The sequence below is a fragment of the Anser brachyrhynchus genome, assembly GCF_964034855.1.
Source record: "Anser brachyrhynchus genome assembly, chromosome: 6".
NCBI classification, from domain to species: Eukaryota; Metazoa; Chordata; class Aves; order Anseriformes; family Anatidae; genus Anser; species Anser brachyrhynchus.
The window spans coordinates 20,599,681-20,616,071 of record NC_137700.1 but is presented as its reverse complement, the minus strand read 5'-3'; the positions used below and the strand labels follow the sequence as shown (position 1 = coordinate 20,616,071).

At 58.6% G+C, this 16,391-nt stretch overlaps 3 protein-coding genes across 7 annotated transcripts in view; 1 reads left to right on the top strand and 2 right to left on the bottom strand.

The window, feature by feature from the left end:
• Positions 1-2,835: 2,835 nt before the first annotated feature.
• On the bottom strand, positions 2,836-4,406 carry DDIT4 (DNA damage inducible transcript 4). The gene is made up of 2 exons (XM_080598383.1): positions 4,225-4,406; positions 2,836-3,998 (listed from the first exon to the last, which is right to left on the bottom strand). The coding sequence occupies exons 1-2, from the start codon at positions 4,319-4,321 to the stop codon at positions 3,505-3,507; spliced, it is 591 nt and encodes a 196-aa protein (XP_080454509.1). The 5' UTR covers positions 4,322-4,406; the 3' UTR covers positions 2,836-3,504.
• Positions 4,407-5,313: 907 nt separating this feature from the next.
• On the bottom strand, positions 5,314-15,141 carry ANAPC16 (anaphase promoting complex subunit 16). Of its 3 annotated transcripts, XR_013953139.1 has the most exons (6): positions 14,997-15,141; positions 13,242-13,399; positions 10,940-11,014; positions 9,061-9,127; positions 8,181-8,262; positions 5,314-7,807 (listed from the first exon to the last, which is right to left on the bottom strand). XR_013953139.1 is itself a non-coding variant. In XM_080598389.1 (5 exons), the coding sequence occupies exons 1-4, from the start codon at positions 15,050-15,052 to the stop codon at positions 8,213-8,215; spliced, it is 339 nt and encodes a 112-aa protein (XP_080454515.1). In that variant the 5' UTR covers positions 15,053-15,141; the 3' UTR covers positions 5,314-7,807; positions 8,181-8,212. The 3 variants fall into 3 exon arrangements, 2 of the variants coding, with proteins under 2 accessions (XP_080454515.1, XP_080454514.1); XM_080598389.1 differs by lacking the exon at positions 9,061-9,127; XM_080598388.1 differs by lacking the exons at positions 5,314-7,807; positions 8,181-8,262 and having other exon boundaries at positions 8,281-9,127; positions 14,997-15,140.
• The window catches only part of ASCC1 (activating signal cointegrator 1 complex subunit 1), a 27,338-nt gene continuing 25,690 nt past the window's right edge, over positions 14,744-16,391 (top strand). For 2 of the 3 annotated variants that reach the window (XR_013953138.1, XM_080598377.1), the window contains exons 1-2: positions 14,744-14,887; positions 15,850-15,987. Coding sequence is in view for 2 of the 3 variants with exons in the window: in XM_080598377.1 (XP_080454503.1) it covers positions 14,767-14,887; positions 15,850-15,987 (259 nt within the window). In the remaining variant the exon portion in view is untranslated. The remainder of the gene's footprint in view (positions 14,888-15,849; positions 15,988-16,391) is intronic. The other variant, XM_080598376.1, reaches the window with a different exon arrangement.

Genomic DNA, 16,391 nt, shown 5'->3' with positions numbered 1-16,391 from the left:
TTCCTCCATCTGAGCCTGAGCTGTTTTTTGGGGGATATGTCATTTTCCTCCTGGCATTATGCTATTCCTCTAGGCTTCTGCAATGGGGAGAGTGATCTTTTAGGCTTCTAAAATATTGGGAAAAGCAGATGCAAGCCCAAAATCTTGGCCCAAGCCCCTGCACTGAGGCACATGGAAAAAAATAAAAAGAAAAAGAAATCCCAGCATCACCCTGAATCCTCCTGGAGGAACAAACTGATGCTATTTAGAATGGGATTATTGCTAATGGCTGCTAGCAGATTGCTAACAGCCGATTCTGTGTTAGCAATTAAATTAATAACTTAATATCCCAATTTGTAGCCTCTCCCGGGTCGGTTGGAAGCCAGGCCTGACTGCCAGCCGCTGTGCACGCGCTGCTCTCCCTCCCAAATTTCGGCTCCTGCAGCTGATGGGGTCAGCCCCAGCACCCTGCTGTGAATGGGGAGCTGGGAGATCAAATGGGGGGAGGCAAATTTCATGCTTTCCTTCCCATTCTCAGCACCCCAGTGAGCAACTTTGCCCCTTAAGGCCACTCCCTGAAAAGGCCCTGCTTTGGGTCTCTTTTCCCTAGTTCCCCAGCAGTGACCCAGCCGAAGTTCCCCCCTTGCACCCAGCCCCACGCTCCCAAGGGCCGGGATTTCCTCTCGTTCCCTTTCCCCCCTCCTTTGAAGCCGGGCTGCGAGGCTTTGATTTCCCCTCGCCGAGTTCCTGGCAGTGGCGGTGACTCAGTGCAAACAAAGCCCGAGCCGCCGGACCCCTTGGTTCTGCCAGCGGGTGCCTCCGCGCCCTTAATGAGCTGCCGCTAACGAACATGTGTTGTTGCCACCAGGAAGGGTGGCAGCTCCACGGCACGGCGGTTTCGGGGGGATTTTGCTGTGGTTTGGGCCGTGCCCAGGCTGGAGGAGCAAGAGATACTCAAGGTTTTGGTGTGCTCAGTGGCTGTTGTGTGGGCAATTTGGGCTGCCCGTTAGCTCCTTCCCCACCTCGTTAGCCTGATTGGGAAGGCAAGCATTTAGCTGGGGTGGCTCCCCAGGGAGGGAGGCAGCAGGGAATGGCCAGCACCCTGAGAGCATCCTCCTCCAGCAGGTAGGGAGTGAATGGGGCCCCACTTCTGACACCATAATTTATTTTTTTTAAGGTGAAATCAAGGTGTCTGGGGGTATTCCTGTATTTAACTCCTGGGCCTCGCTCACTTCATGGCTGCCCATGCCCTAGAACAATCCCAATTTTATTTATTTAAATAAATTCAGAGGGCTCCATCACTGAAGTGCCGCCTGGGTGCTGCAGAGGGGAGCCTGATTTTAGCCGGCGCCACAACCAGCCCCGCCGTGTCCTCGCGGGCCCCCAGACACCCCTCTGCCTGCCCTGTCCCCATGGGGCAGCTAAATAAAGCCTCGCCGGGGCCTTCTGGCACCTTCCAGGGAGCTGCCAGAGAGCCTCTCGCTGCCCCAGGGACCTTGCTGCCCATCCGCCCCCAGGGATCACAGAAAGGGCATTTCGCTATAAATAGGAGCCACGGCTCAGCTACTGGGGCTGGATCTGTGCCGGGGATGTTTGGGGTGGCCGCGGGGCGTTTGGGGGACCCGGCGCGGATGGGTTTGGTTTTGTCAGGCTTTTTTTTGAGTGTTCTGTGAAGCCCTGGGTCATTCCGTGTAATAGCAGCTCTGAGAAGCGACACCAAGTCCCCCGCGTGCGGCCGGGGGACGAGCTGGGGCTGGCACGGCGTGGGGTGAGCCCCTGGCGTGCTCAGGGGAGGGCGGTGTAAAAATACGTGTAAAAAGCTAAAAATAGCCTGAGCCACGCCGTGCCTCAGCAGCCAGGATGGCGGTGACACCGCTGCCGGGGCAGCAACGTGCCTGCTCTGTCCCGTGACACCGGTGCGAAGAACTGCCCGTTCTGCAGCGCGCCTCGGCTGCTCCACCTGCTTTTGGGGTTTTCTGAGCTGGGGCACCTGCGTGAGGGATTTTTGGACCGTGCCACGGCCCGCCTGACCCCAAAAACGGAGCTGCCCTTGCATGGGGCTGGGGAGGAATGATCCCAGCTCAGCAGCCCCTGGAAGCACCCAAATTTTGGGACCTGGAGGGGACAGGTGCCCTCGCACAACCTGGCTTTTGGAGGTGAGCTGCTCCCGGTGGCATCCCTGCAGCATCCGTCCGTAGCCTCGGCTCCCAGTGCTCAGGGCCGTCCCCTTCAGCAGCAGCGAAAATCTCCAGCAGTCAGCGTCTGGCTGAAGAGGAAGGGAAAAAAAACAAACAACCCTGAGCCAGAACCGACTCGCACTCAGAGGGAAGCGTGTAATTTTGTCTCTCAGCCTGGGTTTAGCCTCTGCACCTCGCGCCTGACCCAGCGTGCCTGCTTTAATTACACTGCAGTGAAAGCCTCTTTCTGAGTCGTTTAATTGCGGGCTGGCGTAATTGCACTCAGCAGTGTGGATGTGAGGAGGCTCAGGAGTGTTTTGAGGGAAGCACTGCCTGTGCAGACCAGGGCAGATTTGACAACCCCCCCCCAAGACCTCCCCGCTCTCCCTCCCTCCCCCTTTCACCACACCCCTTTTACCAGACACTCCTGTTTTTTTCCCAAATTCCCCCCCCAGCCATTTCCTTGTGGCTGTTGGTGACGGGGTGCTGCCACCCAGGCCTGACTCAGCCCTGCCTGAGTCACGGCCCCGTGCCGAGGTGCACCAGGACGCCTGCCCCTTCCTCAAGGGGGGCTGCTGGGAGGGATTCCCACGGGTGCAGGGAACGAGGGGGGATCTGGGTCATCGGGGAGGCAGTTGCATCATCTGTCAGAGCCCAGTGAAGACAGGGAGGCGGCAGGTTATCAATTAGACAGGTTTTATTAGAAAAGTAAAAAACAATTGCATAGGAAGTCTTGCACTTGAACATCAAGTGTATGAGTGTAAACTGTAATCAATGGAGCGCACAGGGTGTATCGGTGAGGGGTCCCGCCCTCCGTCCCCACAGCACCTTGCACGCCCCCCTCCCCCAGGCTCTCCTCCCTGTGTCACGGAGCCATGACACAGCTCCAGACCCCTCCTGCCACACCAGGAGCCCCAGCACAGCTGCCCAGGCATCAGCAGGGGAGTTCTGTCTTTGATCCAGGCTTCACTCCGCTGTCACTCGCTCCCACACGCGCGCCCTCCCCCAGAAACCCCATTGATTACAATCGTTGTTACAACAAAAACAATTAACCAGGAGGAGACCGCCTGCCCCCGCGGCAGCCCCGCTGCCGAGCCCAGGAGCGCAGTCACCGCAATCATCCTACAATCACGGAAGTGTGAGGCAAGCACCGTACGGCCCCGCGCCCGCCTGGCAGGGGGGCTCCACACCAGGGCCTCCCCCGCAGGGCCTCCGCCTGCCCCAGCTACATCCACCTACGCCCTACTCCAGCCTAACCTAAACTACTGCGGCCGCTGGGAGCCGCCACGCTCTAACCAGCTCGGTGAGTGTCAGCTCTTCCAAAGCACTTGGGTGAGCCGTGTCCCCTTCAGCACTCTTCAATGAGCAGCTGCTCGGAGCTGTACAGCTTCTTCTTGATGACCCTGAAGCCCGTGCTCAGCTTCAGGGACTGGCTGAAGCCCGGGGTGAACGCGGGCCCCGAGGCAAAGAGTCCCTGGATCTTGGGCCAGAGGCGCGAGTCCAGCCGCAGCACCAGGGTGAGCTGGAAGGTGGGCACCACAGCGGGGTCCACGGCGATGTGCCCCACGTCGTGGCAGGCCTTGCCGTGCTCCACGCAGAGGTCGAGGAGGGCCCCACGCAGCCCGCAGGGCTCGCTGCAGGCCAGGCGCAGCAGCTCCGTCCTCACCTGCGCCACGAGCTGGGCCGGCATCAGGAGGCGCGAGCAGCGCTGGGCGCCCAGCGGAGCCTTCCCCAGGGTGGCCTGCACCAGCTCCAGCAGCTCGGCGCACAGCACCTCGTCCTCGGGGTCGTGCAGCAGCAGGTCCAGGTCCGGCAGCGAGGCCTGGTCGGCGGAGTCGAGGTCTGCGGAGAAGAATGGGTCAGTACCGGGCAGCCTGAGGGGCTCCACACGGCGATGGGGGGATGAACGGGGCAGTGTGGCGCAGCCCCCCCACTGATCCCCTCAGGGCCTCTCCCCTCAGCAGGGCCCTGTCCCCTCACCAGGCCCCAACCCCCCAGGGCCCCCCCGGCCCCTCAGGAACCCCCCCCGCCGCCTCACTGCCCCCTCCTCAGGGCTCCCGCCGCTCACCTCCCTCCGAGCCGGAGGCGCTGCCCAGCGACTCGCAGTCGGAGCTCTCCATGCGGCCCCTGTCGCCGCCCGCCAGCCGCTCCCACAGCCCGGCCATGACGAGGGCTTTAGCAGCGCTGCCACCGCGCGCACCCCTCCGCCTCCTCCCGCCCGCCGCACCGCTCCGAACGAAGACCCGCCGCCGCAGCGGCTTATATAGAGACGGAGCGGCAGGCCACGCCCCCCGGCCGGCGCCCTCCGCCAATGGCAGCGCGGGGCACGTCCGCGGCGTCTTCTCCTGCCCGGTGACAGCGGGCACGCGCCGCCCCCCTGCCCCTCCGCCCTCCCCCCCTCCCCCCCCCTCCCGGCCCCTCGCCTCAGGGCCCGGCCGCCCGCGGGCGCTGGGTCCCGTCGGGCTTCGGGTCCCGAAATTGCCACAAAAGTCGGTGTTTTCACACATCTCCCCGCCCGCCCCCGCCTTCCTGGCCTCGGCAGGGCTCGGTCCCGTGCAGTCAGGCCGGGTGCTGGGTCAGGGCTGGTGCCCCCGAGGCGGGGGGCTGCCATTTTGTGGCGGCCGGGGGCTCGGTGGCAAGGGCAGCGCCGCTTGTCACAGACAAAAAACACTCCAAAATGCCCTAAAAAAGCTTTTTTACCAGAGATTGTTGTGGTGTTTCCTTAGCTGTAGGGGTAAACACCCCCCAACTCTGTGCCCCCAGTGATCTGGGTGCTGTGTGTCTGCACCCCTGCAACAGCCCCGCTTTTGGGGGCAAAAACGAGGCAGCCCCAGCCCCAGCTGACAAAAATGTGCACTGGTGTTTGTGCAGTGGCCGTACGGTACGGCGAGACGGGCACGTACGTGCCTGGAGACACTCAGATGGTGCTTGGGAGCCGGGTTCTAACAAAATTTACCTCACGGTTTTCCCCCTTCTTCAGTCCCAAGTTGCCTGTGCAAATGTTTGCCAAAAATAGATTGGGAACAAAATGGGGTCAAAATGGGGGAAAATGGTAAACGAGTGGAAAAAAAAAAACAAAGGATAACAGGGACCACATCTTGCTAAAAATAAGCTTGAATTCAAACACAGCCATCCCAGGCTGCGCCGAGCGTAAATATTTTTCTTTCTTTGGCATAACATCCCCCCCCCCGTTTCTCTGCGACCCTCCTGCAGCGGAGTCCCAAGAACAGGGGTTTTGGGCCCAAAATCAGTTTTCCTACATCGCCAATCGCGGTGCTTCCCCTCCCCGAAACCTCCCGCGGTGGGGCCCGAGGGGCTCTGCGGCCCCCGTTCCTGCGGCGTGCGCACGTAGCGGGGAGCGAGCCCGGCCAAGAGGCGCGGGACTGTTTGTGCAGAAACTTTCTGGACAGGCTGTTCCCGGCCTGCCGGGACCCCCCCGCCTCCTTCCCTCCCCGCCGGAGATTAGATTCGCTCCATCACGCTGCTCCGCTGCGCTGGAGGGGCCGGGCCCGGGGGAAGGCGATGCAAGGGGCTCGGCGAGTGCCTCGGCGCACGTCCACGGCGGGCGGTGGGCACGGATTTCTGCCCCGAGGGGGGCTGCGGCTACCCCTGTCCTTGCCAAGGTCCCAAAAAGTTGGGTTTAGGCGGATTTATGCTTTATTTCTGCATGCAGGATGGGGGGGGGGGGGGAAGGGCCGTGAGTGCCAAAAATCTGCTTGGGGACATGCGAGTGAAACATGGGCGTGCTGAGAGGGGGGCACGGAGCATCCCCAGCCCCTCTGTCCATGCGTACACCCAAAATGCGACCCACGCAGCCTGGCCACGGTGGGTGCTCGCACCCCACGGCCAAGCCCCCCGTGCCAGGGCCGCACGCACGGCGTTGGGGTTTTGTCCCGGCGCGTGCCTTGGCTCCGGCGCGAGGCCCGGGGAGGGAGGCGGGCGCGGGGCTGCGCCGGTACATGGCGTTCTGCCGCCGGCACCCACAGGAAAACCAGCGAGCAGCCCTGAACGAGGCTCTTTGTTCGTGTTTTTTTTTTTTTTTTTTTTCCCTTTCCACTCCCCTCCCCGCCTCAACTTTTTGCTCCCTTCCCCCTCCGCTCCCAGCTGCGGCCAAGCCTCAAAATAATTTCAGAGCAGCTCGAGACCCCCCCCCCCCAGCTTTGGGCAGGGTGCTACAAAACCCCGGAGAGGTTTGGTCGTCCCCAAGCCTGCCCCACAGATGCACAAAGCAGAAATGGGGCTCTCCACGAGTTTCCAAACCTGTGTTTGGAGCAGAGGGAGCTCTGCAGCAAGCCCTCCGGTTCTCTCGCTGCCTTACATAAAGTGTTTACCGAGCGGGAGGAGGGACGGACCGACAACATGTTTTTGCGTTTGTCATACTGTACACGATGAACTTTTCACTTCCTCTCAATAGCTCTCACACACACGCGTCTATTTTGGTGCTGAGCACATACAAGCAAGCCATGTACGGCGGGGAGCTGGGGTTGTTCCTTGGGTTTGCTTGTTCCAGCCACAAGCCCAGCAAACACCAAGGAACAGCTGAAAAACATGGGGAGGGAGAAGGAAAAGGGGCTGTGCGGGGCTCTGGGGGGAAATCTCAGCCCCAGGGGGCTTGGGACCCTTTGTCAGGCGCTGCACTAGGGAGATTTGGGTACCTGCGCTGAAACGTTCACCTTCAGCACTCGGTGTGGAGCCGCAGCTCGGGAACCTGGCCTCAGCGCCAGCCTGCTGCAGGCACCGATGCCCTGGCACCCCCGCAGCTGCAGGGGTGGAAAAGTTTAATTTCATGCAAGAAAAACCCGAAGTTTTTTTTTTTTTTTTCCGTTTCCAACTCTGCTGATCGCAGCACGTAGGGTGGGCGAGGCTCAGCCCGAGCTCAGCTCGCGGCAGGTAGCGAGGGGAGCCGTGGGTGTCGCAGCTTGGCGATACGGAGGTGTTTTGGCCAAGGTGGGGTTGGGTGGCTGGGGGGAAGGGGATTAAAAATAGCTGGTTTGAAACAAACAAGCTGAGAATTGAAAAGCTCCCTTCTTTTCCAAAACCCACCCCATCTCAGACTGAGTTTGGAGTGCGAGTGTCATCAGTTAAACGGGTGACAGGTGAGGGGAGCTCGGGGCTGCCCTGCAGGAGCAGAGGCTGGGGAGGAAGCGTGGGACCCGTCCCGGCCGAGCTGCAGCGTTACGAACCAACGCCTGTAAGCGGTTTCAGAACCGGTAGGGCGAATTTGCACGGGTGCAGAGCTGCACCTTCGGGTCGGGGCTGGCTTTTGTGCGGCAGCGGGAGGCTGGGGCCGTGGCAGGGCAGCGCAGTCCCCAAAACGGATCCTCGGATGAGGGTCATGCTGAGTAAGAGGAGGAAATCTGGCAAAGAGGGCACGGCCTTTGCTTGCACGGGCAGACAGGGGCTGGCCCCGCGGCGCTCTCCATCACATCCTGTACTGTTTTGTAGGGTTTTCTGTTACCTGTAATCTCAGTGCCTCTCTCTGAGCAATGAAAAGTTGGCTCCGACACCAGGACTAATTTATAAACAGAAACAAATGCAAAACATGGCCGCACGCTTTTCCTCCTTGCTCTTGTTACCGCAGATTGCTGGTGAAACTGCTGAAACGTGTACAGATTCGATTGCCTCTCAGTTTCAATCCAGATGTGGCTGGGCTGAAATCGTTGAGTTAAAAAAAAAAAAGCATCTGGTAAGTAAGATAATGAAAATGGAAGAATTAGGCAGCTGGATTATGACATTATACAATTGCTTAAGTACAGTGCAGATCCTATCCCCCTGCTGGCTAATAAATGGAAAATGAACATGTTGAAATGGTTACGCCAGAAAATAGAAATCCAGTTCTCCTTCAGAACAGAACTGAGGTACAAATGAAAAACAAGATGACTAAAACGGATGGATTTAAATAAGGGTTTTCTGCTCGTGGAGTTAAATCGGGATTAAAATCTGATTTAACCTAATCCACTTCTGAGCATAAAGCAAGTGTGCCTTGATTTCTCTCAGGATATTTTTAATTGAATTTAAATTTACCATTACAACAGCCAAGGTGCCTCAGAACTTCATTAAACTACACTCAACAGCTGACAGTTTCTTTCATCGGAACCACCCCAAGCTGTGAAAAGAGAAATGATTTCAAAGACAGAATTATTTTATTATCACAGAGCAATCTAATATGTAATGAAAAGGGTTTCGGGGTATTAAGGGTACAGCTTCTGCACTACAGAGCGACGCCCCAGCAGCACTCTGCGCAGACACCAGAGAAAGCAGCGCAGAGAAAACAGCCTCAGCAACACCCGAGGTACTGCTGCAGCAAGCGTCACCGCTTGCCCCTTCTCAGCTGACCCAGGACGGGTCTCATCCTGTCAGTTCCCCAAAGGAAGGGCTGGGGCTGAAGAGTGTTTCTGGCAGGGCTGCGTACTGCTGCTCTGCAGAGGCCTGGCTCCAGTGGCAAGAACGCTCGCTCCCCAGCCAGCCCGTCACCTGGCCCTTCCAGCAGGCCCCCGGGAAGCGCAGCACTGACTTACTGGGCTGCCTCCCCCGCCACCAAGCTGTACGTCTTCCCCTCTCTGTTCGCAGTAAGGTTGTTCTTCGACTTCTTTAAAACTCATCCCCTTTTTTTAGCTGCAAAAACTGAGCCCTGCCAGCCTGTACCACCGTGGAAGACTTCCAGAGTCCCGTAATTTCAATTTACTGGCAGCTCAAGGGGGGATCTCCCCTGTCAACATAAAAAAAACAAAAGAACAACAAGAAGCCCAATCCTGCTGATGCAGCTGTAAGCATCCCGATAAACGGTGGGGTGTTTTGAAGCCGGGCCAGAGAGTGCCTTTCCCCTGCTCCCTGGCAGCAGCCGTCCAGACGCGCTCAGCCCGAGGAGGGAGTGAATCCCAGCAGCTGCTCGATTGGCTTGTACCTCCACTCGTCTGCCTCCAGCTCCTCCACCAGCCCGGCGAGTTTTTCCATCCGTGCAACTTGTTGATCTGCGAGAAGTTCAAAGGTAACTGCGGTTTGCAACGACACTGCAATTAAGCCTTTCAATTAGACGTAAATTCCCAGCTGTCGGTGGGGAACGGAGCGTACAAAAAACCCCACCAAAAGCTGACTGAACGCGGAACCACTCCTACAGCCCGTGCAAACGGCGAGGAGACCTCCCCGGATCACACCGGAAAGCAAAAGGGACAGGCTTTTCTGCTGCAGCTGATGGTGACGCTGTATTTTACCCATCCCCGCCTCTGCCATAAAAATCCAAGTCGTACCAGGGAACCACGAGGCCAGTAAGGAGGTGAAAACAGCGTGGGGCTCACTTCTTTAGCATAAATGTTTCTGGGGCAAAAGAAGAGAGAGGTTTAGGGAAGGCCCGGCCTGCACAGAGCCCCGGGCAGGGCTGGCTGCAGCGTGAGGAGCTCCTCGTTTTAATGACGGGCCTTTGAGAAGGGCCTGGGTGACTGTACCAGCAGCGCCCTGCAGCCAGAGCATGCTAAAGACACCAATGTCACCCAGGAGGGGCAGGCTGGCTCCCCGGGGTTCCCCAGGACAACTTGTTCCTCTCAGCTTTATTTAAAACCGGCTGTGCGCTTGGCACGCAGGCTCCATTCTCAACTAAATGAGCTGCGGCGGTGCAGAGATGAGAATAGCCCTTCTTCCTTGGCTGCACGGCAAGTTTTAGAGCTCGGCAGCCTCTCGGAAAAACGTCCCAGTAGGAGCCGACTTGCCAGCAAAAGGCCTAACGTAAAACGCGCGGGATTCGTGCCTCCTGCCCCGCAGAGGCTGGGCGCTTCTAAGGGGCTGTTCGCACTCCACCTCCTGCGACGTGCTGCTCTGGGGGCTGTCAAACAAGCAAACAGAACGATGACCTCCATCTTGTTTGGAGCCTTTCCTCCGGGGAGGCGACCAGCGCTTCACACACCAGTTTCAGAAGCTGCTGCTCGTTACGGTGCCCGCCCGCTGGCAGCGAGAGCCGCGGGAGCTGTGCAAACAATGGCTCTCCAGCTCGGCCGTGCTCTTCAGGCCAGGAACACGGGATCACGGCCTCGCAAGCACACCCTGAGACTTCCTACTGGCGGAGGACAGGAAGCCTCGCCGGGCTGAGACAACACGTGGAAGTGCCCATTCTAGCTGACAAGAGGTGGGGACCAAAAGGATGTGACCCTCGAGAGACAGCTGGGCTCCGGCGCGGAGCTCTGCCCGACGTCCTGAGAACGAGAGCCGCCGTGCAGCCAAGCCCGTCGTTCGGTTACCGACACCTGGGCTGCGGGCAGAGATCCGAGGAGGGGAAAAAAGCTCAAGCAACGCTCTTGGGGAGGGACAGAGCGGAGTGAGCCCTGCCACTGCACGCCAGACACTCGCACGGAGCGCCGTGTTGTCTCCCAAACACCTCTGGAAACCTCGCTCGACCTCGCCGGTGTCATGAGGGCTCAGCAGGGAAACAAAGGCAGCGTCAAGTGACGTGCCCGGGGCCAAAGAGACAGCCAGCGCCGGGCCAGCAGCAGGTCGTGGGCGTTTCCTGCCCCCAGCCTCCCCTCCTGGCCTCGCCTCTTGCGAAGGCAGCGCTGCACGGCGGAGCGATGGAAAAACAAGCTTCGAGAGGCGCAGCCTGCTCCCGCCCAGGCTGTGTGGGCTCCCCTCGCTTTGCATAGGGCTTGCAGGAGGACTCCTCTCGTTAATTCGAGAACTTAAAAGGCCACTCTGCTTTTTTGTGGTCGGCGCCCCAGAATATGTCAGCCTTTTCACCGCGCTCGCCTGCGCCTCCCCCGATCAGCGCAGAGCTAAAACGCGCAGCGCTCGGTGCTTACCGTGTTTCACTTGCTTTAATGTAGATGCAACCTGATAGCTGAAGACAGACTCACAGAGGAATCTTTCCGAGCCATCTGTAAACAGAAAAAGGGAGGTGGTTTGATCTCTGCTCAGAGTTTGAGGACGGAGCAGCCTTACCCAAGCGCTGCGGCCCTCCTTCTATTTTTACGTTTGAGGTGTGGGTTTCCCCATTTGTCTACTTTCGAGACTTTCTCCTGCGCCGAGCAGCGCTCTGGTTTCCAGGCCCTGGCTCAAATCCTGCCCAGAGCTTCAGCTGGGGCGGTGGGTGGCTGTGCTACCTGGGAGCTGTCACCTCGGGTCATTTCTGAACACGGGGTGCGAAGCGGCCGCTGCCACGGGGCCGCAGGTGACAGCAGGTCCGGTCCACCCAGCTCCGAGAGCCGCCGCATCCACGCGCCATGGAAAAAGGCTCAAAGTTCTCCCTTCGCTTCTATAAATAACGCCCAAAAGCCAACAACTGAAGCCCGCGGGTGCCAGCAGCTTGACCCTTCCAGGCACCGAGTGCGCTGACACCGCCGCGTTTGAACAAAGCCGTGAACAACGCACGCCGCTCCGCGCCTGCTGGAAACCGCACGGAGCTGGGTGACTCGAGCACCTCCCTCGGGTATCTGCGGGATCATGCTCTGCCACCGTGGTTTGTGTGTTGTTTTTTTTTTTATCCTGAAGAACTTGCAGAGTGCTGTCAGGCTGGCACGGGGGCTTTGCTTGCAGCAAGGCTGCAAATCCGCAAATATTCTGTTACATTCCCTCCGTCGAGTAATTTTAGGCCATTTTTAAATAGAAGGTAAGCTGAGCAGCAGCCAGCTAGTATTACGGCAGGGGCTGGCTCCCTCAGGGCTCAGACACTTTGCGTCCTTGTAATGCTTTCAGATCTCCCACAGGCTTAGACCGTAACCCTGCATAGGGGATTTCAAATAACGTGCGTCTTGCAAGCTACATCAGCAACTGATCGCACGGCTACCTGAGGAACAAAGCAGCCTGGAGCACACAGCTGCTTGCCTGCCCAGCACTAGCACGCCTTCTGCTGCTTGCCTGCCCAAAAGGAACCCCAGCACCTAAGGGTTCATTTAACCAGTGAGACAGTCGAAGCAACGATAAAAACCAGTCGGTTAGTGGGGATTTTTGAGGAGGAAAGCAGTACGCAGCTACCCCGCTAGCAACTGCCTGAAGAAAGAATGGGAGCATCACCTTCTGTCTCCGAAATTAAAAAGCTAAAGTTTCCTGTAACAGGGAGAGCGTTTAGTTGGTGCTGCCGCCCAGAACAGACCAACTGCCATGTTACTGGCAAATGGCTCAGTCAAAGCAGAATCAAACAAACGCTCTGTGCTGTAAAAGCGAGGGAGAGAAGCGATCCCAAAGCTAAGGGTACTGGCAGACCCCTGACATGGGGCTGGGACGAGCTAACCCGAAGCTGAGCCCTGGCCACCCACCCCAAGTGGCTCTCAGGAAGAACAGTTGCCTGCCTATTTGGTAACACAAAGTGCTTCATTATTTTAATTTGTTTTGAGGGCTCATTAAGTTCCATGAACAAGTCTTTAGTCATAATTACTTCAATAGACCGGCACACGGGCTCCGATGTGTAATAAAAGCAGTCGTTACGACACAGCGCTCGGTTCCCAGCTGCCCCGCGCTGTCACGTCACGTCCGTGCCTCCTGAAACCCAGGCACCGACCAGAGCGAGCCCCAGAGGGGAACGTGCTCAGCCTCAGAGCATCAGAAGAGAGGTCTAGTTCCGATTTGCCTCTGTGCTTGTGGAGGCACGCCTCCCTCGCAGCCTTTTTCTTCCCTTCGTGCCACTCGCGCAGACCTCTGCAGCAAGGTCTCAGCTCGGCTTGAGTGCCAAAACAAGCCTTGCGTTTCCTGGCTTGCAGGGACACAAGCTGCCTTCTGTGCTAGCCCCGTCAAATCCAAGCCCAGAACGCGGTTTGCCAAGAAAAATACTCCTGCCTCAGCTATCTTTACAGCAATTCCTGCCCGACATCAAAGGATCGGCTAACAATGAGCAATTAACGCTGTCATATTCCCTTTCAGGTGGATGGCTTCCTCGTCTGAAGCGCTGCCACGGATTTAAAACCGAGGTGACAGCAAGAAAAGTCACTTCCTCGCAAGTGGCTGCAGGGAGGGAGGCAGAGGTGGGGCCGCAGGGAGGGCCATGGGAAAAGCCGCTCCAGCCGGCCCCGGCCCCGGCGCTTCCTTCCTCCCCCAGCTTTTGCCAGCGTCTGAGCGGGCCCTGGGGCTTCGGGGGGAGGCGGGGGGGCAGAAGCTAGGCAGCACGATCACCTTCCAGCATCTCCCCGGCTCCTTTGGGGTAGGTGAAGAGGGCTTTTCGCGGCGGCGCCAGGTCCGAGACGCTGAAGCCGGATCCCGTCACCGAGCTGCCGCTGACCCCGCCGGCTGAGGAGGAGGAGGAGGAGGCGGCCATCTCACCCCGGCCCAGCCTGCAGCGAGGGGAAGAAGCAGAGCAGAGTTAGGAAGGGCGCCTCAGGGGCTAAGTTCCTTATTTCTGGGCCGGGACACCAGTGCTACTGGTACAACCGAGGGCACCTGCCCCCTGTGTTTGGGTGCGGGGCAGCAGGAAGCCGGCCGCGGGGAGGACGCCCCCGCCTGCGCACATCCGTCCCGGCCCCGCCGCCGCTGGAGTTTCCCAGGGCACGCAGCCAGGGAGCGCGCACGTCGTTCACGGCCTGCTCCGAAAGCAGACGGAGAGAAGGGCTTCGCTGCTCCGTGCCCTCGAGGTGCGGGAGGAGGACGGCGGCACCCCACACGCTGGGCAGCCCGCGGGCTGACCCCTCCGCCAGGGGACCCGGGAATTTCGCGGGATGACTGGAGGGCATAAAAATAACCTGGCGCGGGTCGCTGACCTGAATTTGCTGGCCTTCAGCCGCTTGGCTCTCTCCCTACTCCTGGGGTCATAAAAAGATGACTTTTTTTTTTTTTTTATTTGGCCCTGTTTCCAGGAGCATAAACACGGAAAAAGTCCTCCTCCCTCATAAAACCTGGAAGCTCGCAGGACTGCCAGTTCCCGCACGGCATCCTGTGTGCTGTGTGGAGCAACGCCGCGCCTCGGCTGCAGCAACCGCTCCGCGCGTTGCATCAGACGCGCTTTAGCTCCTAAAAATAGGGTGTTTGACCCCAAACTGCAGCAGGCAGGCGGCCGTCTGCCGCTACAACGCAAGAGCAGTCGCTGGTTGCGTATACTTTTCTGTGCCTTTTAAGAGGTCTGTACGTTTGTAGTAATGGAGTATTTGGCACTTGTTCTGTACCTGACAGCACAAAAGATGCCACTTGTTGCACCTTTTATGCTTTTATAAGCAGCAACGCTTGCTACTGACACACACTTCCCAATTATCCTATTTAATTCGTTTCTATTCTCCCACCTATTTAGTACATTTCAGCAGACTCTTTAAGCTACAGAGCTTTGGAAAGCACTCAATGATTTGGTGGAGAAAACGGCTTTTTTTTTCGGAATTAGAACTCGTGAACTCGTTCGCAGCAAGCTCAGGGTTGTTTCCTTTATTGCGTGTGAGGCAGAGCGGCGCGGCAGCTCGCCCCGAAACAGGCAGGCCGGGCCGTGAAGGAGCACGCCTGGCCAAACGGCACCTTTAACGGTACGGGATGCCTCAAATCACAGAGACCTGACAGCCCCAGATTTTTTACTTTAAATCCTTATGAGCCGCTTCGTCCCCGGCAGCCTCAGGCGCCCGCCATTTTGTGAGGGGACGGCGGCGCCGCACCACGCATGCGCCTCGCAGCCCCCTGCCCACACCCCACCCACCCCACAGCCGCCTCAGCCACCGCACCGCGCATGCGCAGCACCGCCCCCTGCTCACGCCCCGCCCACTTGGCGGCCGCCTCAGCCGCGCCACCGCGCATGCGCACAGCCCCTTCAGGGCCCCTCCCCGGCTTCCGTAGCGAGCGGCTTGGCGGTGAGTGCGGCCCCCGGCGCCGGCCCCGCCGCTGCCCCGAGCGCTTTCCCCTGTCCCCGCCCGCCCCTCCCGCCGCTCTCCGGTCGCGGCGGCCCGCTCCGGGCCTCACCTGGGCGCCCGCACCGCTTGGCGCAGGCGGCGGGCGGGATCGCGCTCGCGGTGCATGCTGGGGCGGCGGGCGGGCGGCGGGCCCCGCCCACTTCCGGTCGGTTCGGAGAGGGGAGGGGGCGCGGTAACCACGGCAACGGAGCCCGCGCGGGGCGGGCCCCAGGGCGCCCCCCTCCTCTTCCTGTGGAGCGGTCGTTTCGGGATTTTGGGGTTTTTAGGGAATAAAAAAGCGTTAAATTGCCCAGCACCGCGGCCCTGCTCGGCATAGACCCGGCCCGGGGGCAGTGTGTCCCCAGGGAGCAGCCCCCCGTCGTTTGTCCCCCCTCAGGTGCTGCCAGCGCGGGCACAAACCTGGCAAGGGTGATCTGTTGGCTTCCAGCAGAAATTTCTGGTGAAAACACTAAAAAACAAATTTTCCCCATGTAACGATTTCAGTGCATAGATGTGCCATCTGACACACGCCACCCGGCTCTGCAGCTCACCCTGCCGCTTCCACACCATAACGCGTTTTCCACACACAAAGCTGGACGCAGCTCCCCGTGTTTTTGGGGGATAATCGCCAGGATTTTACACACAGCTCTCCAACTCACCATATTTCCTCACAGTGAGCTTCCATTTTTGCCATTTCTGTGAAAAAAATAAAGCACCACGTAAGCTCTGAGCAGCGCAAAGACCATATGAGACAATGCGGCGAGATGCTGCAGCCACGTGGCTTAAATCATCTTAAATGCCCAAATATCTTCAGCATGCAGCTACCTGGGTGCCTGTTGTGCCATAGCAGGGCAGCTAGAGCGGAAACTCAGCTTTTCTGTATGAAAAGGAGGGTGGGAGACGCGCTGTCTCTATTCCTGCAGCGTGCCGCTGCCAGAGGAGCAGCGCGATGGACATCCTGAGGCCCACCCTGATAAGGATCGGCGGGCGAGTCTACAGGAAGAATCTCGTTCACGAGCAAGTCCACCAGCAGGAGGAGGAGGACGAAGACTTCTACGCAGGTAGGGGGCTCCTGGTGGCATCTGGACACAGTCTTGGTGTCCCCTCAGATATATCTCTGTGCCCAAGGACCTGCCTCTGTGGTGGAGTGAGATGTTAAAAAAGGAGAGAAATGCTTTGCGATGGCCCCTGATGATCTTGCTAACCAAAGAGCAGATATAAACCTGATTACCTAGGGTTTGGGTGGCTCTACTACTGACTGTTGGTCACGTTTGCTGGCTATGAAAGACCTCCGGTAAAGGAAACAAACAAACAAACTTAGATCTGTTTCAACCAGATCTGTTTTCCTGAATTGCCTTTCTTTTTGGTCGTGGGACTGTTCGCAGATACAGCAGGACTGGAGGCTGTTTGCCAAAATTCCTCCGTCCTGGCAGTGTTGGCCCCTAAAAAATTTGGCTTTTTCCAA